General features: G+C 45.8%; 2 protein-coding genes across 28 annotated transcripts in view; one reads left to right on the top strand and one right to left on the bottom strand.

Moving 5' to 3' along the window:
• LPP (LIM domain containing preferred translocation partner in lipoma) overlaps positions 1 to 21,235 on the bottom strand; it is a 760,918-nt gene extending 739,683 nt beyond the window's left edge. For 14 of the 26 annotated variants that reach the window (XM_086398886.1, XM_086398829.1, XM_086398964.1 and 11 more), the window contains exon 1: positions 21,078 to 21,235. The gene's annotated coding sequence lies outside the window, so the exon portion shown is untranslated. Of the gene's footprint in view, positions 1 to 4,001; positions 4,115 to 5,108; positions 5,199 to 20,903; positions 21,013 to 21,077 lie in introns of those variants that run through there. The other 12 variants (XM_086398893.1, XM_086398957.1, XM_086398832.1 and 9 more) reach the window with 6 other exon arrangements.
• On the top strand, positions 17,974 to 22,219 carry LOC147379731 (uncharacterized). 2 transcript variants are annotated; one of them, XM_086398982.1, is made up of 2 exons: positions 17,974 to 21,333; positions 21,624 to 22,219. In XM_086398982.1, exon 1 carries the CDS (start codon positions 20,523 to 20,525, stop codon positions 21,168 to 21,170), a length of 648 nt encoding a protein of 215 aa, XP_086255108.1. In that variant the 5' UTR covers positions 17,974 to 20,522; the 3' UTR covers positions 21,171 to 21,333; positions 21,624 to 22,219. The 2 variants fall into 2 exon arrangements, with proteins under 2 accessions (XP_086255108.1, XP_086255103.1); XM_086398977.1 differs by having other exon boundaries at positions 17,974 to 21,338.
• Positions 22,220 to 23,012: the final 793 nt, after the last annotated feature.

The raw sequence follows: 23,012 nt of genomic DNA, 5'->3' as shown, positions 1-23,012 counted from the left end.
GGGTGACACTGATATACCAACATGGGTTCACCAACTGCAACAAACAAACCACTCCGGGAGGAGATGCTGACAGATAGGGAGGCTTTGCCTGTGCAGGAGATAGGGGACATGTGAGAAATCTCGGTACCTCCCTCTCAGTTTTGCTGTGAGTCTAAAACTACTCTTAACAAGCCTAAAATTTTAAAAATCTTTGAAGGCTATCAAAAGGTTGATTTCTCCAGGATTCTGCGACTGCCTTGACTACCCTCAGCTTTTCCACCGAGCCTCCCCGCTGGAGGTGGCCTCCCTCCATCTCTCCTGACACTGAGTGCGATGCCGGACACCTCCTCACCTCCTCCCGCTTCCTGCCTCCCATGCATCTCAGCTACCACACCCTTGTCTTCCTCCTGGGTGCCAGTGCCTGCCGCAGCCTTCACTGTACTCACTATGCCATGTCGTTACACTACTGTTTTCTGTAATTTATAAAACACATACTGCCCACGAGTTTGTATTTTTAATTCCTGTAAGAGGTTTTGGGATCCAATTTGTGTGAAAGTCAGACTGCAACATAATGTAGTATTGTATGATAAAAGCCTCCAAGAATAAAAACAGACAGTATATCCCGCTTATCAGAAACTCAAACACTGGTTCCATTTCCGAGTATCGCAGATTTCCTTATGAATGACTGGTTTTTGTTTTCATATCAATTTGTCCCTGCCTTCTTGAAATTAGTTCTAAGGATAAAGTTTTCTAATTTTCAAGGCTTCTTTTTTTTTGAAATATATATTGAGAACCTACGATGTTTCAGGCTATGCTAAAAGTAAGCATCTTCGCTTACTTAACTTTCATAAGGTAAATGGTGGTACTTTGTATCAAGTACTGTTTGAGGTATCACTGATCACTGAACCAACTTTACAGATAAGAAAACTGAGACATACGGTAGAAGAGCCTGGATCCAAACCCAGATCTTCCAGAGTCCCTAACTGTTGTTCACTCATCCATTAAACAACAGGGACAAGATTGGGGTATTTCCACAATCCTTTTTTTTGACCCTCACTGGGCTTCCAGCTTCACCTAGGATCATCACTCCCCATTCTGGGGCCTCAGTCTCTTCCCTGGAAACAAAGAGACTGTATTCTGGTGATATTTAAGCCTTACTTTACCAGAGCCTATTCAAATAGAAAAAGTAGGGAAGTGTAAGAAAGTCAGTCCCATCCTGCACCATTTCAACCACAGCTGCTCCAGTTTATGGGTTCAGCGTTACATGTTGTAATAGGCTTCTTAGCTATTAAAAAAAAACTTGTAAAGCCACTCTAGGGTAGCGAAATATCAACTAAGTATAATGTGGTACCCTGAGGTGTATCCTGCAAAAAAGAAAAAAGACATTAATGGAAAAACTGGTGAAATCTAAATAGAGTCCAGTTCCGTTAATAGTCATGTACCAACATCCATTTCTTAGTTTTGACAAATGTACTATGCTAATGTGGTGGTACAGTGATAAGAATCTGCCTGCCAATGCAGGAGACATAGGAGACATGGGTTCGATCCCTGGGTGGGGGAAGATCCCCTGGAGGAGGGCATGGCAACCCGCTCCAGTATTCTTGCCTGGAGAATCCCCATGGACAGAGAGCCTGGCGGGGTGCAGTCCATGGGGTCTCAAAGAGTTGGACACGACTGAGCACACACACAATATGCTAATTTAAGAGGTCAAAAATGAGAGAAACTGAGTGAAGGATAGACGGAAATTCTCTGTACAATTTTTACAACTATTCTATAAAGCTAAAACTATTCCAAAACAAAAAATTTAAAAAGACAAAAAAAAATAAAAAACACAGAGAGAAAACACAAAACCTCATTTACCTGTAACATCTCCAAACCACAATTTTCTGACTTTATAACACATATAACAGCTGCTGCTGCTGCTGCTGCTGCTAAGTCGCTTCAGTTGTATCTGACTCTGTGTGACCCCATAGACAGCAGCCCACCAGGCTCCCCCATCCCTGGGATTCTCCAGGCAAGAACCCTGGAGTGGGTTGCCACTTCCTTCTCCAATGCATGAAAGTGAAAAGAGAAAGTGAAGTTGCTCAGTCGTGTCTGACTCTTAGCGACCCCATGGACTATAGCCCACCAGGCTCCTCCATCCATGGGATTTTCCAGGCAAGAGTACTGGAGTGGGGTGCCACTGCCTTCTCCAACATATAACAGCAGATAATATTTAATGGTTACTTGGCATGTGTCAGGCTCTATTCTAAGCATTTCACATAGTTCATTTAATCCTGACAACTAGAAGACAGTAATTTTCTTCTCCTCATTCTGAGGATGAGGTAATAAAAGTCTAAAGAGACTGGGTAATAGGTCAAGTTAATAATGGTGGAGCCAGGATGCAGCCTAGCTCCAAAACCCGTGCTTTCAAATGTTATACAGATCAAAGCTTTCAAAATGCTTCTGTATTTTTTAGGCAGGCCTATATAACGGGAAATCCAAACAACTAATCACAAAGACCAAGAGATGAGAACTGTGTTTAATACAAAGAAGAAGTCAAAGGATTCACAAGGTAAATTCCTAACTTTGGAAAAGTCTTTCCCAGAGCAGAACCAAACTTGACTGCCATTTCCAATGGCAGCTTCACATGTCAATGGCATCGCTGGGTCTCTGCAGTGTCCTACGTGCGCTGACACGTCAACCTTGATAGTATGCACCACCAGCCAATATTATGGCCTCTGGTGTGCCACTTGCCAAGCTGCCTGCTGACATTTTCATCCCTAAAGTGTCTGTCCAGGTAGGTGGTAAAATGAAACATGCAAGCTGCCTTTTCAAGGTCTGCAAAACTAGCTTCAGCTTTCCAAGTGATTAGTTTTCCTAGATGCTTAAGAATTCATGCTGAGACTCTAACAGTGCACTGCCCAATTCTAGAAGGCAAAAATCCTTCCTCTGCAATGAATAAAGTTCCTCACTGGCTGTGGTTTCCCCCAGGTGTCAAGAAGTCAAAAAGCTTCTCAGTTCCATTGTGGGCTCCCCCAGGGCAAGACTTAGTCTCATTCATTGAAATATATTTATCCAATAAAGAAAGGGTTCTGAAGAACAGTCTCCTGGAAGGACCTACAGCTGGCCAGGACCGCCATTCCCCAATCTGACCCATCACAGTAGCCATCTGTCTTTAGAAAGTTCCAGAGCGGACATCCTTCATGGGCAGAGCCAAGAGGGAAAAAGGAGACAGGGAGCTATCTGGCTGGGCAATAGAAGAGGAGCATTTACAGCAAGAAGTGTGTTGGCAAAGAATAGATAAGCCTGAATGGCAGAGGAGGAGGAAATATGACTAAAAAGTAACAGGCAATATAAGGAAAATGACTCCAGTAGAAGGCTGTGGGTAGGAGAACCACACCTCCCATGTGTGGACAGGGAACTCTGCCCACTGCCCATATCCTCATATCACCAGTCTTGAAGATACATATCTCATCAAACGGCCCAGACCGACTCCAGCGAATGTTGACTTCACTGGACCAAATGCTAACACTCAATATGTTTAGTTGAAAGGACTGGAAAAAGAGACCTAGCCTACCTGAGCATTTCACAGATGGATAAACTGAGGCTCGGACTGGGGAAAACTCATGCCCAGAAACAGAACCTTGAGCTCCCATTCCTGTGCCTATGCTGCCTTCCATACAGATGTGATTAACAAGGTAGGTACTGAAGGAACCCAGCCTGGGGGCAAATCTCCCCAGTGTGGAGGACCAGATCTGTAGATTATCCTCCATTCCATCCAGCAGGTTCCATCTGCTGGTTGCTCCTGGAGAGGAGAAAATTGGTAGCACTATTTTCAGTGAAGTAAAGTACTTGTCAGGAAGAACATAAAGGGTACTTGCCACAGAGGGAGAGGATGATACAGATGGATGAGAATGAGAAATGTAGACAAGGTGACTCATCAGAAGAAGGGATGCTAAGGAGAAAGGAAAGGTGGAGAAAGTGGGAAGTGATGAGGCAAACGGAAACTGGACCTGCCAGATGGAGGGGCCAAGACTCACTCTTCACAGGACAAAGAGTCTGCCCCAGACACGGCATCAGGATGCCTCACAGAAGGGACCCCTTCTCCAGACGGGCAGTCGCTCAACTGAAACAAGGCCTAAAGCAGAGCATTCTGCACCACAAAGGCTGCCGCCTCTTACCTCTCCAGATTTAGGTTATTTAACAAAACTGGTCTAAGTTGGATCCATGTGCTGGGATGTCGTGATCAAATCAGCTGTGTCAGAATTTCACGGTTCTGTTCCTGAAGACTCTTTGGCAATCTTCCGGGCCTCTCCGCTGATACAAACTGTGTCTCTCTCACAAGTCCAGCTCTCTACCAGGAAAGTCTGCTTTGAATTTCACACCTTCAACCCCACCAAAAGTCTGAAATCACCCACTTTTCCTGTACAACTTTCTCACAAATTAGAACTTCCAACCCTGTATGGGTTACCAGGGTATCTGCCTGCTAGGCTGAGACGCCAAGAGACAGGATCCAGGGCTCACAGTGGTTTTTCCCAAAGCACACTGAAAGACTACGACCAAGAAACATTCTGAGAGGGCAAAAAAGGTTGGTGACATAGACAGTCTAGGATCTAAAACTTTGAGAGCAAACCTCTTGGAAGGTTACAATGCACATTAGTTTCCTAAAGACTCAGAAAAGTCACACAGTAAAGATACCCATTTAGTTTTGCTTGTCTGGACTTTTCCAAACTTTCTTAGCTACAGGATCCTTCCTCACAGAACACTAAGGGACTTCAGTGCTCCTATAGCAGCATCTTATCCAATATTTCCACCACCGCTCCTCTCAAACTAGACTACGTGTCTTCCTCAACAGCAAGGACCTTGTCCAAACCATTATGGTATCTCTGACACCCTGCAGAGGGCCTTAAAAGCCGTAGGCCAAAAAATACGTGCTAAATGAAGGTACTAAATCCCATCATCTCATTTCTAAGATGAGAACATAAAACCAAATATGTCAACATGACCTCCTCCACATCTTCCGAAATGTTCAAAAGAATGTCTTACACAGAGAATGTGCTCGATAATTCTTGAAGAATGGAACGGAACAGAAAAATTTCTCAGCTGTACCCCCAAGCCAGAAATTCCCATAACACAAAAACTCCTACCTCTTTTCCTCATCCTTCACCCAAGTTGGGTGTCAAGCAGGTGAAAATGAAGATGACAAGTCAGAAGAAGAAAGCTATGGGAAAACCAAAGGCCCTTTGGGGTGAGAGCTAGGGAAATGGTGTTTGCAAACTGATGGGGATAAACAAGACCTGTCTGTATCTAATTTAGACTTAATAAGATAGTTTGCTGAATGTTAATTAAATACTCAGTGGTTGTTACCAACTGTGGTGATTAACTTAATTTTGAATTAAATAAGCAATACATGCTTAACTGAAGTTCTATTAAATTTTACCCAGTAAGTAAGGAATATGAGGCTCTTAATTGACTTTAAACAAGATAGTTATGGCAAGTTAGTTGAATTTTTATTACCTGACAATAACTGCCTTATTAAAACTAAATTGACTATTTTATTCAATAGAGAAATATGTCACCTCTTCTCATTTACCACAAACATGTCCAGAAAGGTTCAGAGTTGGCCTGAACAGCTTAGATGGGGTAAGTTTATCTTCTAGCCCTATTTTAAAAACAAGTTTATTCATTTAAGAATGCATGTAAATATAAGGGGTAAAGGGCTGTAGGAAGAAGTTACATATGAGACTGAAGAACTGCTGCTGCTGCTGCTAAGTTGCGTCAGTCATGTCCGACTCTGTGTGACCCCATAGAAGGCAGCCCACCAGGCTCCCAGGTCCCTGGGATTCTCCAGGCAAGAACACTGGAGTGGGTTGCCATTTCCTTCTCCAGTGCATGAAAGTGAAAAGTGAAAGTGAAGTCGCTCAGTCGTGTCTGACTCTTAGCAATCCCATGGACTATAGCCTATCAGACTCCTCCATCCATGGGATTCTACAGGCAAAAGTACTGGAGTTGGGTGCCATTGCCTTCTCCGGACTGAAGAACTGGGTGATCATATTGTCTCAACCAAAAACCAGGACTCTGCTTCTCAGTATAGATACAGTTTGCAGGTGTTGTCTGAATATCACAATTCTGCAATTTCCAGGATGTTTCCATAGCTTAAAAGGCTACCAATACAAAACATATGAAATTACAATTATTGTTCAAATAAACAGTTGGTTCTGCTACTAAACAAGCTGAATGATTTCAGTAATTTTTTTTCTAGATCTCAGCCACCACCTACATTACCTGAGGAGGTTGGAGTGGAGGCTACTGATTTTATTCACTTTTTTTTTTTTTCCCTCTGTGGTAGCCATAGCCCCTGGAAGAGTGCCTGCCACATAGTAGGTACTCAAGTTTAGGTAACTCAAGACACTAAACATTTTTAGCCCTTTCATATGGAGCTTCTCAAGCCCAGACTATTTTTAAATATTGCCATTTGACAATTCACACAAGAGGACATATAAACTCTAAACCACTTCTTAGGAAATTATTCTCAGTAATTAAAGGAAGACAAATTGCAACAATAACAAAATATGATTTCTTATTAATTTAGCAGACAAATGCAAGTTATAAAATTAAATTCTAGGGAAGACACTAAGAAACCAGTACATTCATCCACTGCTAATGACTCTTTAAATTAGTTCAACCTTTCTAGAAGTTGAATGGCAAATTGTATGAAAAGTAATAGAACAACTATTCAGTAGTTGTGCCTATAATTGTTTTTTGAAAAAACTTAAAAGTTCTTTAGCCAGCTGATAAACATGTATTTAAGGTCTACTTGCTATGGGTCATACTCTATGGGGAAATATAAGAGAAAGATCTTGGCTGTCTTATCATCTGGTGGGGAACAGAGAGCAGAGGACAGGGTGTTTTTCAGCAGACCACATGGCAGACTTTGGTGCCTTCCAACACTGACCAAAGAATCCCTCCACAGTAAGAATTACTATTCCCTGTCACAGATAAGCACTTGGAGGTTCAGAAAGGCTAAGTAACCAGTATAAGATTATATGACAAGAGGCAGTGCCATAATTTGAATCCAAACCTGTCTGACTCCCCAGCCATACTTGCATTTTCTCCTACATCCCTGAGGAGATAAGACACATAGTCACATAACCACATAATACAGGAGACAAGATAGTAACCAGTTTAAGGGAAAGTGGAAGTGCCAAAGAAATCATTGTCTTCAAGAAATAATTTAGAAGTAAAAGTTATCCACTGATGTTTACACTGCATGTTTTAACTTACTGAATTGTATTATTTTAAAATTTGAAAACTATCCTGATGCCCACATATCACTTATATACTGCTGTTTAGCTCCTAAATCATGTCCAATTATTTTGCATCCCCACAGACTATAGCCCACCAGGCTCCTCTGTCCATGGAATTCTCCAGGAAAAAATAATGGAGTAGTTTTCATTTCCTTCTCCAGTGGATCTTCCCTACCCAGGGATCAAACCCACAGCTTCTGCACTGTAGGTGGATTTTTTACTGCTGAGCCACCATAGTAGCCCAGTGTCCACACAGGTAATGTCAATTCGACAAATCTTGAGTTATATAAAAGATAAATATAAAGACCAGCCCGAAGGAAGGAAGCGCATTTCTTAGAATAATATTAAGTGGAAGGAAACACTGTACACAAACAGAAAAGTAGACAGGCCCTTTCAGGGGGTCAAGATCAGAGTTATAGGTCCCTAAGAGATCTGACAGAGGTATTCAGGCAAGAATTTGGTGAGGGGTTTTTTTGGTGCTTTTTTTTTCTTAATGAATTTGAGTAAATGTATTCTAAATGAGTTCTTTCTCATTGTCTTTTGATAACAAATTAATGTTTAAGGGAGCTCAATTAGATTTTTATTGCTACTAAAGATATTCTTAGAATTCAAGTTGTCATTTATTACTTCATTTATATTATTTATTCACATGTTCATTCAACAAACATTTATTAAATCCTTACCACATATCAGGATCTACAACAGATTTAAGGATATCAATAAGAATAAAAGCTAGAGTCTGTCCTAGGGATCTGCACAGGCCGGGGACAGGAAGAATCTGAAACTGTGCAAACAGAAAACTAAAGCTGAAGTCAAGATTCAATATCCAGCTAGTTTTGGTCATAAGTCATTTAATTAAGAAGCCTCACATTCTTGATCAGTAAAACTTGAACAATAATAGTAACTACTTAGAGGACTATGGTAAGGATTTATCTGTAATTTGTAGGAAAACACATCATAAACTGTAAAGCACTCAGGTGGTTCAGTGGTAAAGAATTCGCCTGCCAATGCAAAACACTCGAGTTCGATCCCTAGATCAGGAAGATCCCTGGAGAAGGAAATGGCAACCCATTCCAGTGTTCTTGCCTGAGAAATTTCATGGACAGAGGAGCCTGGTGGGCTACAGTCCATCGGGTCACGAAAGAGTTGGACACGACTTACTGACTCAACAACAGCAACTATAAAAATGACAACTGGCATCATTAACTGTATGGTGGATTTCATTTTGATCAGGATCATGCAGGCTGGCTTAGGCCACTTCCCCAGGCCTGGCGAGTATTAACTTACTGGCACCCAAATGGTTATTCCCCTTGCTACTCTGCCCACCATTCTTAGTGCCTAATCACCTTTTTTTTTTTTAATGCTATGTTGTTTTTTTTTTAAATAATATGTCTAGTTAATATACAGTCTTACAATTTTTTTTCTTGTGGTAAGAATGTTTAAGATTTACTACCTTGGCAATTTTTATTAAATTAACTTATTTATTTTATTTGTGGTTGCACTGAGTCTTCGTTGTTGCTCAAGACTTTCTCTAGTTGTGGCAAGCAGAGGTTACTGCTTCTGATTGCGGTGTCTTCTCTTGCTAAGAGCAAAGACTTCAGGCACACAGGCTTCTATAGTGTGGCTCACAGCCTTTACAGCTCAGGCTCGGTAGTTGTAGCACACAGGCTTAGTTGCTCCGCGGCTTGTGAATGCTTCCAGGACCGAGAATCGAATCTGCGTCCTCTGCATTTAGCAGGTGAATTCTTATCCCTTGTACCACCAGTGAAATCCCTAATCATCCATTTTTAACTGTCTCTGCCTTTTGTCCAATTTGGCTAAAATGATCCTGAGGAGCCAAATGGACAGAGGTAAGTCAGGTAAGATTGTTAAGTATCTTTTACAAGAAGGGAAGAAAGGAAAGGAGGGAAGCTGGGAAGAAGGAAGGGCTTCAAAAAAAAAGTCAGAGCTAACAGACCTCAAAGGGACTTCCCTGGTGGCTCAGACAGTAAAGAATCTGTCTGCAATGCGGGAGACCCATGTTCGAACCCTGGCAACCCACTCCAGTATTCTTACCTGGAAAATCCCATGGAAGATGAGCCTAGAAGGCTACACTCCATGGGGTCACAAAGAGTCGGACACAACTGAGTGACTACCACTAACTAACTAAAGATATTCTGCACCAAGTCTTCAATCAGTGCCTGATTTCCACTGTAACATCCCGATCGGTCACTGGTTGAGTATCTCCAGTGATCAAAGAGTCACTAAATCTAGAAGGAGCAAATTTCTTTCAAAATTAAGAGGTTCCAGGACTTCCCTGGTGGCCCAGTGGCAAAGACTCCAAGCTCCCCAGTGCAGGGGGCCCAGATTCGATCCCTGGTCAGGAAATTAGATCCCACATGCCACAACTAGGAGTTCACATACCACAACTAAGACCGGTGCAACCAAATAAACAAACATTAAAAAAAAAGATTTCATAGAATTAAAAAGTGACAGAGATTCTCCTCTTGACAGATGGTGATCTCAGCCACTAAGCATCTGCCACCCTTCTAAAGACACTGGGCAGAGGATGGATTACTTAGGGGGTTATCATGGAACCAGGGCTTTGGACTCTATGTGTTACCTGCTCAGGACCTGGGGTTCCTCTTGTTTAAGTGAGGAGATTGGGTGACCTCTATTTCCACCAGTGAACTGTCCCTCATATCCACTGTCTCAACTCCTTTTCAACTTGTATCTTGGGACTAGACCATGACCACACATCTCACCATCTCCACTACCACCACTTTTGAAAGTGAAAATGTTAGTCACTCAGTCAAGTCTGACTCTTTGTTACCCCCTGGACTGTAGCCCACCAGGCTCCTCTTTCCATGGGATTCTCCCAGCAAGAATACTGGAGTGGGTTGCCATTTCCTCCTCTGGGGGTTCTTCCTGACCAAGGGATCGAACCTGGGTCTTCTCCACTGCAGGCAGATTCTTTACCGTCTGAGCTACCAAGGAGGTCCCCTTTAACCACCCCCTTTAACCATCCATAACCCATCACTTTCCTAAAACACAGACCTAATCACCTCCTTTCCCTAGGTGATTCTCCTTTCATAGCACAGTCTTAAGTTCTCAGTCAGCAATCAAGACCTTTCTCAACCTAAGCCCATCCCTGCACCCTCATCTCCATGGCCTTTCTACTCTGCAGTCCATCCCCAATGAATCCAATTTACAAGGATTTGGAATTTCCAATTTCCAAATTTCCAGTTTCCAAGTGCATGCACTTTGGCCTCCCAGGTGGCACTAGTGGTAAAGAATCAGCCTGCCAATGCAGGAGACATAAGAGACGTGAGCTCAATCCTTGGGTCAGGAAGATCCCCAGGAGGAGGGCATGACAACCCACTTCAGTATTCTTGCCCGGAGAATCTCATGAACAGAGGAACCTGGCGGTCTATACAGTCCAGGGGGTTGCAAAGAGTCAGACACCACTGAAGCAACTTAGCACACAGTACAGCACATGCACTTTCTCACCTACTCATGTTATTTCTCTTGCTCAATGATCCTCTCCTTCTCTATCTCACTAGACAAATCCCCATTCATCCTTGAAGGCTCCATCAAATAACACTTATTATCTGTGAAGTTTCCCCGGAGTCCCTAGAGTTGGTCACCGCTCAGTTAGAGCCACCAGATATTTTCTGCAGATACTTTTATGTCCTCTCTTGACTTCTGGAGACAGGGATGGCACAGCATTCATGTTTCCATCCCCTAAACCCAGACTAGAGTTTCACTCATTCATTCACAGGTATACCTGACATCTCGTGTGGAATGAATGAACACACAGATGCATCAAACCAATAGACAGAGGGGTCTTGAGGGTCCCATCCAGCTGTCATTACTGGCACCCTCCTAGTCTCCAAGGGAAATTACTGCAGCCAAGAAGAGAAATCCAGTTTGGAAACAACCAGAATACAGGAAAACTGACCTGACTTTCACCTCGTTCTAAGAAAAGGTCTCCTTACCCTCCAGGTCACTGCAGTTTGCCTTTCCCACGAGTCAGGGCACACCCTGCCCTTGGGGTAGCAACTCCCTCCTCCAGTTCCTGAAAAGGACTGGTTTTCATACCAAACAAGACAGAAGCGCTAGGTGCCAACTGTTTTTCATGTTTTTGTTTTCTTCCTGGGAATTAAACAAGAAGCATTTTCTCTGGAAATTCATTAGAAGAATAAGTACAGGTTCCTCTGGTGACCTCTTGGCACAGGACTTGGTACCTCACTAGGCTTTCACACTTAAAGCTACAGATCTTCATGAAGGTGGGCTACTGGATGGAAAATAACAGATTAAAAAACCCAGGTAAAACACATATTTGGGGAATTCTCTAGAGATCCCATGGTTAGGACTTCAAGCTTCCACTGCAGGGGCTCTGGGTTCACTTCATGATTAGGGAACTAAGATCCCTAGAGTGGCATGGCCAAAAATAAAAAATAAATAAAATACACACATGGACAGAGATTCGATCTTATTTCTTAACTGTAAGTAGCCAGAGCAATTTTAGCTGCCCCATGGAATCTTGGACTAAGCCTTTCTGTCCCTCAATGTTTAATTCAAGGCCCAGCCCCTCCAACAAGCTGCTATACACCTTCCAGACACCTGCAGTAGTCCATCCACACCACTCTCCTGGCACTTCCTTATATTCTAAACAGGTATTAACACATTTTTATCAACCTTAATAAACTCTAACTGCCTACAAGCTAGACTTTCCCTTCAAATATCCTCAAACTTAACCTTTATAAAACTAGTTCACTGAACAAACATTACTTGAGCACATAGCATCTCTTCTGACAAACATTTCTTGGCTTTTACTTTAGGCCTACCCTTATACATACTACTTATACAACCCTACTCAGTACTAACAAGTAGGGTAACCTTCAATCAGAACACCTCTGAGAGTGAAATACTCTTACTACTACAGCAGGATACAGGCATACAGGGATGTCCTGGGAAAACCAGAAAGTATGGTCCCTCTACCTCTGAAGCAAGCACTGTTGCTACAGTCCTTTTTACAGACAGGAAACTGAGACTAACATTAAGGGCAGGATTCCCCTAGAGTTCAAAAAGTGGTCTCCTAGGAACTTCCTTGGTGGCCCAGTGGCTAAGAGTCAGCATTCCCAATGCAGGGTACCCGGGTTAGATCCCTGGTCAGGGAACTAGATCCCACGTGCTACAATTAAGAGTTTGCATGTCAAAACTAAAGATTCCACACGCTGTGATGAAGATCAAAGATCCTACCTGACAAAACTAAGAACCAGTGCAGCCAAATAAATATGTTAAAACAAACAATAAAACAGGCTCCCAAAAATGCCAAGGAACTGGCAATACATATGCCCACAACCATCTCTGAATGGGGTAGGTACCTCTCCCTCCTGGAGCTCCCTGCACCATGGCGACAGAGCTGCTGGTTGATGGCCTGAGTGACTAAGGAATGCTGATCATGGCTATGTCGGGAAAACTGCCCACAGTGGGGATGGAAGGAGGCCAAAGCAAACTTCTGGATTCAGGTGAACCTGAGTGAAACAACCCTGCCCTGTCGTGCCCCTCGTGCTTACCTGCCCCATGAAAGGTTCCCACACAAGTTTCTGCGGAGGGCCTGAAACAGCCCGAGTACCAGCCTTCCCTGTGAACTACAGGGGGCTTTGAAGACGGACAAGAGCAATGACTGCAGGAGGAGCTGAGCACAAACCAAACCCAAGAGAGGCCCAGATGCCGGCGGGGGCCTCGGTCTTCGTCTCCACAACAAGAGGAGCTGCCACACATATGCAATGGTTGGTCAGGAGGCTGGTCATGTTCCAGCTTCGCCCTGGAGAGGAATAAGTAGACGCACAGTGCCAAACCCAGGAACCTACAGGCCCGAAACTGCTTCCACAGTAACGGACTCTCACCAAAAGACTTGGATGTGAAGCCGGCAGCAGACGGCCAAGGGGTCGCTGCGGCGATGAAGCAAGGTACGGCCCGGGAAAGCAGGCCACCTATGCATGGGACCACCATCAAGGAGAACGCCTGGGTCATCCTCAGCAGCATCTGGGACAGGATCCGAAAGAACAAGTACCGCCCAGATTTGCAGAGAGACCGCCATCCCGCGCTGCTAGAAGTCTGTGATAGGGAAGACAAAGTGGACCTGCCCCACTAAGAGCTCCTAAGTGATCCCCTTCCACCAACCAATAGACATCACCTCATGATACTCGTGCGTGCTCAGTTGTGTCTTTGTGATCCTTTGGACTGTAGCCCACCAGGCTCCTCTGTCCACGGGATTTCCCAGGCAAGGAAATGGCACCCGGTGCCATTTGATCCAGGGGATCTTCCCAAACCAGGAATCCAACTGGAGTCTCCTGAGTCTCCTGCATTGCAGGAGGGTTCTTTACCTGATGAGCCATCAGGAAAGCCCCTTATTTTTCTCAAATTAAAAAAAATTAAATAAAAATAATTTTAAAAACCAAGAGAGACTGGGATGGTCACAGTGGAGAAGAAGAAACACTGGACAACCATTCACTGGTGACAAACCATCTCTCCATGCAGCCTGGAAGTGCCTGTGAATGTCTGTGGCACTCACCACACTTTGCAACCTGACATTTGTCAACAGTGGTACCCTCTTGAACAAGATGTCTAAAACTGAATAAGTCAGTACACCAAATCTCCTGTCACTTCCCCAGGGAGCACCCTCCATTAAGTAACACAGCTAAGACTTGAACTTGCAGCCTCCCAAGTCTAAATCCCATAGTCTGCTCTAGGAGGACAAGATGCCATTCCTGTGGGCTAGACACTTCACTGGGCACCAAAAATTAGCCGCATGTATCAAGAATCCACCTACCAATGCAGGAGACAGAAGAGACCTGGGCTCGATCCCTGGGTTGGGAAGATCCCCTGGAGTATAAAATGGCAACCCACTCCAGAATTCTTGCCTGAAAAGTTCCATGGACAGAGGAGACTGGTACAGTCAAGGGGATCACAAAGAGTTGTACACGACTGAGTGACTGACCATGTACCCACTTCACAGTCACATTACACACTACACAACCATTTCACATTGGGGTAGATCATACGATCTATAATCAAAGGTAACTGAGGCTCAGAGATGTTCTGGAACTTCCTTAAGATCACAGGGCTAATGGGTGGCTCAAACACAGGTCTTGGTTTTCTTACCCCCAAAACCAAGTTGGTGATGGTACTCCTGAAATGATAGCATCTGAAGTCCAGACCCTCAGACCCCTCTGGGGCCTCCAACCAGATTCTCCGTTGCAGCTACTGTTACTAATTAGCGCATTATGAAATAACAGTTTCTCACCTGAGCATAGGGCTTGCTCAGGACTTTCACATCAATTATCTCCTGCTCACCAGCAAAAGTGAAGTAAAGAGCAGGACAGGAGCTTTAGCTGGGGATCTGATTCTCACACTACCACTTAAGCATCCCAGCGGAGGTTTTTTACCACTGAACTTTTGTCCACGCTCTGGGGGACAAGATTGATCCTGCCGACCCATCTCTTGGATGGCAACTGGGAGCTAAGTAATAAAAACAACCATAAAACACATTCACCACATAAAAAGTGCTCCGAAGGCTGTGAAATGCTAATGGGTTCTATGAGATGGGTTGTGATGGACAGATTTAAGACAGAAAGAAAAAAGAGCAGGATCTACCCTGTAAGGGATCTAATACTGGCAGCCTGAAAACCTTTAGGCAAGCAAAAATAAGTAGAACTAGAAAAGAAATGAGAGTTCGGACAGTCACAGACAAGGAACCTTGAAGTTATCATGGAGTCAGAAGCTCAGTTCCTGCAAACAAGTGACGGGCCTAAGTGGCAGAAAAAGAAATAAATCCCCAAACCACAAGGACACCAAAACTGAACTCTCTGAATCACTTTGTTTTCTCAGGGCAAAGAACAAAGTTCAAGCCCAGTAACAAGGATCTCCAAGTTATATTCCCTCCCAAATTCTCCCAAGCAAAGCCCCTGGGGCTGGGAGTGGGGTGGGGGTGGAATGGAGAAGGAATGTGTCCAGCCAGGCTCAGCAAAAAGAGAATCAAAAACACCCTTGAAAGAAAGAACACAGGAAAGAGAGTAAGGGCCACGCCCAGCTCCAGCTCAGCTGACAAGGGTGTGACTGAGCACTTCCGTCCTTTCCCTGGGGCCTCAGTTTCCTCACTCACAAAAGGAGGAATAGTGTCCCTCTGGCCATCAAGACCCCAGTCCTCACTTCTAAGGCATAAGCTGCATGCCAGCCTGCCACTTCTGCTGCCTACAAGCTTTGGTGTCCATAACACAGTTGTTTCGGTCAAGGCTGATAAGCTGGCAAATAATTAGAAGAACAAGAATAGGAACTAAGTTCCCTGATAAGATTCTAACAGCAAACAACTTTTTCCCTCTTTGCTGACCTGATGCAGGCTCGGCATTTCCCGACCAGGAACATTTCAGCAGCCTCCTAAGTGGTGTCCCCATCTCTGGCCCTGACCTGCTGTGACTCTGCAACCAGGGTTCTCTGAAACACAGATCTGACAACACCCTCCTTTGCTCAAAGAGTAACAAAAGCCCTCCTGATTCCCACCCACCACCACCACCAGCATCATCTTTAGCTCATCATCCCAGCCCTTTACCCTCTACTCCTCCCTGGCTGGGGCAGCATTAGCACAGAAGTGAAAAGTCTGCTGGCCCTGGGAAACCCTCGATTATGATCCCACTGAGGCCCCATGAAAGTGAGTACTGAGAGAAAATCTGACGAAGAACCCTGACGGTGGTGATTCTGTGAAACAAAATTCGTATTTTATACAAGAGAAATGTAAACATAGAAATTCTTCTCTGCCCTTTGGCCTTCTCTCTCCCCTCCACGTGCACCATGCTTCTGCACTGTGGCTCAACCAGACCTCCCCCACTCAGGAATACCTGCTCAACCATAAAGAGCAACATTCTCCTAGCACCAAGGAGACAACTCCTTACAAAATAACATTCCTTCTTGATCTGGTAAGGTTTCACATGACCCACCAGGATGATGCTTAGATCTGGATTAGCTGTCGATAATATATCATGTGACATACAGCCCTCTGTCTCAAAAAACTTAGAAAACTGAGCCTTGATTTCTAACTGGAGAAGGAAATGGAAACCCACTCCAGTATTGTTGCCTGGAGAATTCCGTGGACAGAGGATTTCTAACGGGCGAAACAGTTCTCAGAACTTTCTGAGATGCTCTTTCAAGTTATAATCATCAAATTTGGCTCAAATAAAACTTTCCAATCCTTTCTTAGATCGACTGATTAATTTTTCATCCACAATTTGCACTTTTCCTTCTGTGGAAAGAGAAGAAAGTGGTGAAGAGGCTGTAGATCAGGCAAAGGTTCAAAACTCGGCCATTTCACTTAGTGGTTATGTAACCTTACTTACATAAGCCATCAGAGCTTCCCTGGTGGCTCAGAGGTTAAAGCATCTGCCCGCAATGCGGGGGACCTGGGTTCAATCCCTGGGTCAGGAAGATCCCCTGGAGAAGGAAATGGCAACCCACTCCAGTATTCTTGCCTGGAGAATCCCATGGACGGATGGGGTCCACGGGGTCGCAAAGAGTTGGACACAACTTAGCAACTAAACAATAACAAATCTTATTTGACCACACTCATTTACTCATCTGCAAAATGAGATTGATAATCATAAAACCTACTTTGATGAATCGGTATGAGAATTATGTAAGTACACAATAAATAGGCAAAAATTTTATATATTATTAAGAAAGAAAGATTAAAAAAACACGTGTTTTCTAGCCTCAGTTCTGTGGTTTACCAGTTTCCAAGCATGAATGCCATTAACCCCTGGCCAGCCACCCACCCTATTTGTAGAAAGTCAGGAGAGGTGAAGTCCTCATCAATTTATCAGTGTCCTTTCCCATTTGTGTGACTTGCCTTAAGAAGCCACTACCATTTTCCTCCACGCATCTAAGCCATCTACAACAGACTCCCATACCACACTTCCATTTCTTCTTCCCTTCTCCACCTCTGCTTCACACACACCTTTAAGACCGTGAATCTCCACCCAGATCGGAGCTTCGTGCATGCACCGCAACTTTGCCTACCCTTTTCTCACCTCTTCCAACTCTCTTCTTCCAGCCTGGGTGCAGCCTTCCAATGCGGAATTCCAAGAAAAGTCCCCACCCACCGATGCACAAGCTGAGCTAGGACTCCTAAATACTGCCCCGGGTCAAAGTCTCAGCTCCACTCAGTGGTAGCAGTAAAAGTCGCTCATGGACTGTAGCCTGCCAGGCTTCTCTGTCCATGGAATTCTCCAAGCAAGAATGCTGGAATGGTGTGCCATTCCCTTCTCCAGGGGATCTTCCTGACCCAAGAATCCAACGCGGGTCTCCTGCATTACAGGCAGATTCTTTACCATCTGAGCCACCAGGAAGCGCACCAGCTCCACTCAATCAGTTACTAAATGTGTTACTACTCTTCTTCCTGTGGTTACCATCCCAATACCTAATCCCACAGATGCTTCCAGAGCCCTTACTGGGCCTTGTTTTCATATGAATCTCTAAAGAACCCCTTAATGGCCCCTACAACCCACAAGATAAATTTACATCTGCTTACCAGAAAATGAAAGTCCTCCCATTTCTCCATTTCCCACCACTCTGTTCCTGCTGGCCTTTCAAACTTAGGCCTTCTTCCCTACATCTGTTGGCATACGCCTAACAGGTTCATCTCTATCTGTCTTTTTTCCACTTAGGCAACTCATATTTGGCCCTAAAGGCTCTCTTTAGGCACCACTCCTTCTGGTAGCTTCCCTGAGGTTGAACCACTTCAGTGCAACCAAAACATAGCCCTAGAATAGCACCACACACTCACTCATTCACACACACACACACACACACACACACACACACACAGAGGTGCTACCCCAGAACAGGGACTGACCATGTTCTCCTAATCTTTATATTCATAGGGCCAGCTAGTTCCTGCTTCACAGCAGGCAGGCTCCAGAACCCCTGTGCCTCATCCATTGCTCCTCTCTTTCGGTGTAATAGCAGCGTGCTCCATCCTCTGTTTTTATTATGTTACCTGGCATCTTCTATCCCCCTGCCCATTTTCTATTTAATGCATTAAACCTGTGGGCTAACAGAGCCTCCCAGTCATTGTGAGTTACACTCTGTCCTTGGTCAAAACTCCCCAAAATAGTTCTGAAATTAAATTCCATCTGACTCTTCCTATTCCCAATTAACCCATGCTAGTTCCACCGCAGGGTAGCCACATGTTAACACCCAGAGTCAAAGTTCTGGGCTGTTATTTTGAGTTCATTTCTAATTAACTGGATGACCTCAGGGAAGAGATAAAATTGAGATGACAGGGTCACCAGGCCCAATTCTCAGGGGATTTTTGAGATTCAAATGGAATATTTGATGGAAAACTTTTATAAAGTGCAAAGCACTGTACATTCATAAAGGGTATGATTAACAAATTTTATCAGCTCTAAGCTATCAATGGTAAAATACACAGTTACCAACTTAGGACAAAGATCTCAACTATGACACATTTGTGATTATAAGACAACCCAATGTCACTGATATAAAATGTGAAAAAGTATATTTTTTCTGATGTAATATAAGTTATCTGTCTCAATAAAATAAAGAATCTGCCATAAAATTTTCACATTTGCCAACAGCATGTAGTAAGAAGAAATATATGTGGAGTAAATGAGCAAACACTCACTGATAATTCTTAGGCCAGATTATTGCCTCTCTCACTGCAATGGGCGGCAGAGGATTACCCAGTGCCAGTTCTTCCCTTCTTGCTCATGTCCCAGCCTGCTCAAAACCCTCAAATGATGACTTCAAGTCATATCCATGCCTGGCATTTTTAAGGACCTTCATAATGAAGCCTCCTGTCCCATCAACCACTGTCTGGAACTGACTGTTCACTGGAACATGTCCCGCCAAGAAGGGTCCTACTCTGTCAGTTCCAATCATAGTAACCAGCTCAATAGCAGTTTCTCCTCCTGCCAGTCCTCAAAGCCAGGTCCAGGCCCACCCACTGTGTAGGAGGAACATGACCCTGGGTGGCTGCCTGACCCAAGGGCCCAGGTTTGCACCCTCACTATTCAGACAGCTAACCCCAATTACTTATTTCTTACCTAGAATCTATACTCTAGTTCTAAAGCCTGGGTGCTGAGGTTGGAAGTCTGCCTTAAAACCTTTTGACTGACCCTAGGGCAGACAAAGACCCTGAAGGAAGAAGGCTGGTCATGGGATACAGAGAACCCTACTGAGAGTTCTGGCCTTCCACCAGCTACCAAAATTTACTGTAGACTTTAGAACTGGCACCCACCTTCTCTGGGCCTTTATTTATATTTCCCTATCTGTAAGAGCAAGGTGGGGGTGAGGAAGGAGGGGAGGGGAGTTGGAGGGAAGAGGGTGTTCGCTGCTTTTTCTCTTTCCACTTAAAGGCTTTCTTAAAATGCTCTTGTGTTCAAAGAGGTAGGCCATTAAGTCATAACACCTTAGTAAAAATGAGGCTTATTGGGAAGCAAGCAATTTAGAAAGCGGGGTAGGAGACAGAAAGAGGGGATCGGATACAAAGTTAAATGAGTCTGGTACTAGAAAAGAAGCTCAAAGGTGAAGCTAAATTTTTGCATTTTGGGTTCAGGGTGAGCAGGCAGTGAATCACTGAGAAGGGAAAGGAAGCCAGAAACATCCTTCAGCTCCTCCAGCACCCCAAAGTCCGAAAGACACCCCTCTGTCCCAGTGCACTCAAGCACAATTCCACTGATTATCCCATCTTATGTACCCACGCTGCCCCACCCCGTGCCCCCAGCACAATAACAGTTACAGCTTCATCTCCACTCTCCACACTTGAGTCTTCTCTGCCTCTGCAGTTCCCTCCAGCACATGCCCTCATTCCTAGTCCCTAGTCATTAACTTCAGAAAAAACCCCCATCCTTCAAAAGCCTCTGATCCCTCATGAAGGACCAGGAGACCAAACTCCAGTCTCCAAGCCCCACCCCGTGCCTTTTCCCCAGGACTTAGCACCTTCTGTCTGGGGTCAGGTTCGGTTCTTCGGTTGACTGAGCGCTTCCTGAGGGCAGAGTCTGAGCCCTAAAAGCCTCTGGACCCAATAACCCAGCACAGGGCGGCACACAGTGAGTGCCGGAGAACTGCTTGGAGAAAAGGAACCAGGAGTCGGGAGCCATTTATTTTAGTTACGGCTCTGCCTCTAGTGAGAGACTTTGGGGAGACTCGGCTCTCTAGGCCTCAGCTGCCCCAGCTGGGAAATGGGGGAACTTGATGCCTGGGTTCCTAGGCCCCTTCCCCAGTGACAACTGTGATTCCACGAAAGCGCAGAGCTGCTGGGTGTGGCCCCGCCCCCTGGGAGTCCTGAAAAGCCCGGGCAGGGGGCGCGCAGGGAAGGCCTCCAAGCCCGCCCAGCCCCCGGTCGAGGCTTCCCAAAAAACTCGGGGTCCCCCTCCCCCACGCGTGCACCCCGTGATCGCGCCGCGGCCGGCACTTCCGCACCGCGGGCCCTGCGGCCCGGGCCGGGCGCGCGCTGGGTGCCCTGCGCCCGGCTCTCCTGCCACCCCGGAGGCGCTCTTGCCGGGGAGGGCTGGGGGTTCCCGAGGCGCCCGCGGGCGGAGGGTGAGGGGAAGGAAGGAGGATTTGCAACAATACCTCGGGGAGGAGGCGGCCGGGGCAGCGGCGGCGGCGGCGGCGGCTGGAGGCGGAGGCAGCGGCGAAGGAGGAGGTGCCCGGGCACTCCCCCTCCCATTGTCCCCAGCCCCGGCCAGGCCCGGCCCCGCGCCCCGCACCGCGCCCCGCGCCCCGGGCCGCGCAGCCAGCCCTTACCTTGCAGCGACCAGCTCTCCCCCGCTCGCTAAAGCTACTTATCCCGGGAAAGCTCGCGCGGGGCCCGGGAGCGAACCCACAGACAAAAAGTGAAACTTCGGCAAGGCTGGAGCGGCTGCTGGTTGGTGCCTTTCCCCCTCCTTCCTCCCACCGTCCCCACCCCCTCCCCTCGGTCTCCCGTGCGGTGCCCTGAGAGCTGGAGGCTGACGTCAGGACGGGCCTGAATTCCTGACTTTGCCTGCACGCATTTGTCCATGTAAGGTATGGGAAGGCGGGTGCCCGCGGGGCCGCGGCGCTCGCCTCCGGGGGAGGGGGCGCCCACCTCGGGGCCGTGGCCCGGCCCCAAGGTGGGTGCACCGAGGGCGGTGGATTTCCTGGGAGGAAGAGAAGACGCGGGGAATGCGGGGAGCTTGCAGAGGAGGAAGGGAAAGAGGGAGGTGTGGAGCCTTTGCCTGCCCTGGAGGAAGAGGAAGGAGACGTGGAAGGAGGAAGCGGCCGGGGCGAGGGGCTACTGAAAAAAATGAGGGAACCTGTGTCCACTGTTAGGGCGCCAGACTAGGGGGTTGAGTCCGGGTAGACGAGCTCAGCCGTGGAATCCCCCTGTGAGATCTTGCTCGTGAGCCCCGCCCCGGATTCCCAGCAAGGTTCAAACGTACTGGATGTCGGAACTGGCCCCGACCAACTTCCAGCCCTTCCACTTCACACGGGAAATCTGAAGCTCTCGGAAGAGAAACGACTCGTACAAGGTCATGCCCGCCACAGATCCCGGCGCGGGAGCCAGATGCTCAGTCTCCCAGCTGTGTTCCTGTCTGCAGGCAGGGGCCCGACTCCCTCCTTCCCGCGGACCAGTTAGCCCGGCTGGATGTCAGAGGGCAACGGGGACCACCCTGGGAAGAGATTTGGAGCTTCCCCGGGCCCCGTACGCGGTCAGTTCCTGGAAGGTTCTGATTGCCAATGAGCCCTGCATAGCCATGCTGATCAGTTTCTTCAAGGCAACTCCTTCCATCCAGTGCTCAAATAAACGAAGCCCTGGAATTTACTTAACAGCCCTATCCAGAAACCCAGACTTCGTGCTTATAGCTTCAAAAAAAATCTACCAACTGGGTGAATTAGTTTGAATAAAGGCAAGACTGTTCTTGGAAGGTTTGTGTAGGACTTTTTGCTCTGATATTTGTAAATGTGAGCACCATGTGAGGGGCCTATCCTGTGCATCAGCCATTGCCTGCAAGGCACGCCGAGGCTGGAGACTCGTTTCCTTGTACTTCTGTCCTGCTTCCTGATGTCTAAACTAATCATTCCTCACCCCAGCGCATCGTAAAAGCACATTCTCCCAGGTTTATAAGGTCTTCATAAAACAAATTGTAGTCCATCGTTGACATTTGAGGTAAAAAGTCAGGCAAAATAACTTAACCAACACAAAAACAGCAAGCAACTTGAACCCACCTCCGGTGTCTAGGTCACCTGACTGATCCCATGATTTTTTCCACCCAAGGAGGAGGCCCTGATCTCCTAATTCATATTAATAAATGTTGAGAGTACACCATGAGTTACTAATTCGTGAAATCTCCAAAACTTGGTTCTTTTGGGATTTGGTGTGACTTTTTTTTTTTTAACCAAGAATTAAACAAATGCAGAAACACATATTTTTGCACTTAACCATTTATCAAGCATATTCTTTGTGCAAAGTCTTTGACTTCACATATTTCTGCTTCCAAATTAATCTCTCTTGCTCTCAGTTTCTCATCTATTCATACAAAAATATGAAAATAGAGAAGTTCAGTAATGAAATATTTTTCTTTGCAACTGGTATAGTTTGAAATAGGAAATGTGAGCTCCTAAAGACATTTTGTTCTGGGGCTTAAAAAGATTATTCTCTTACACCACAATTCACTTATTCTATCCTCAATATTTCAGCAAATGACATTCTAAGTGGTA

The sequence above is a fragment of the Bos grunniens genome, chromosome 1, assembly GCF_055505025.1.
Source record: "Bos grunniens cultivar Pamir isolate PY7600 chromosome 1, Bosgru_T2T1.0, whole genome shotgun sequence".
Taxonomy (NCBI): Eukaryota; Metazoa; Chordata; class Mammalia; order Artiodactyla; family Bovidae; genus Bos; species Bos grunniens.
This window is presented reverse-complemented; position numbering and strand designations above follow the sequence as displayed.

Coding starts and splice junctions, on each gene's coding strand:
- LOC147379731 (XM_086398982.1), top strand. CDS start 20,523: ATGCCTGGGTTCCTAGGCCCCTTCCCCAGTGACAACTGTGATTCCACG.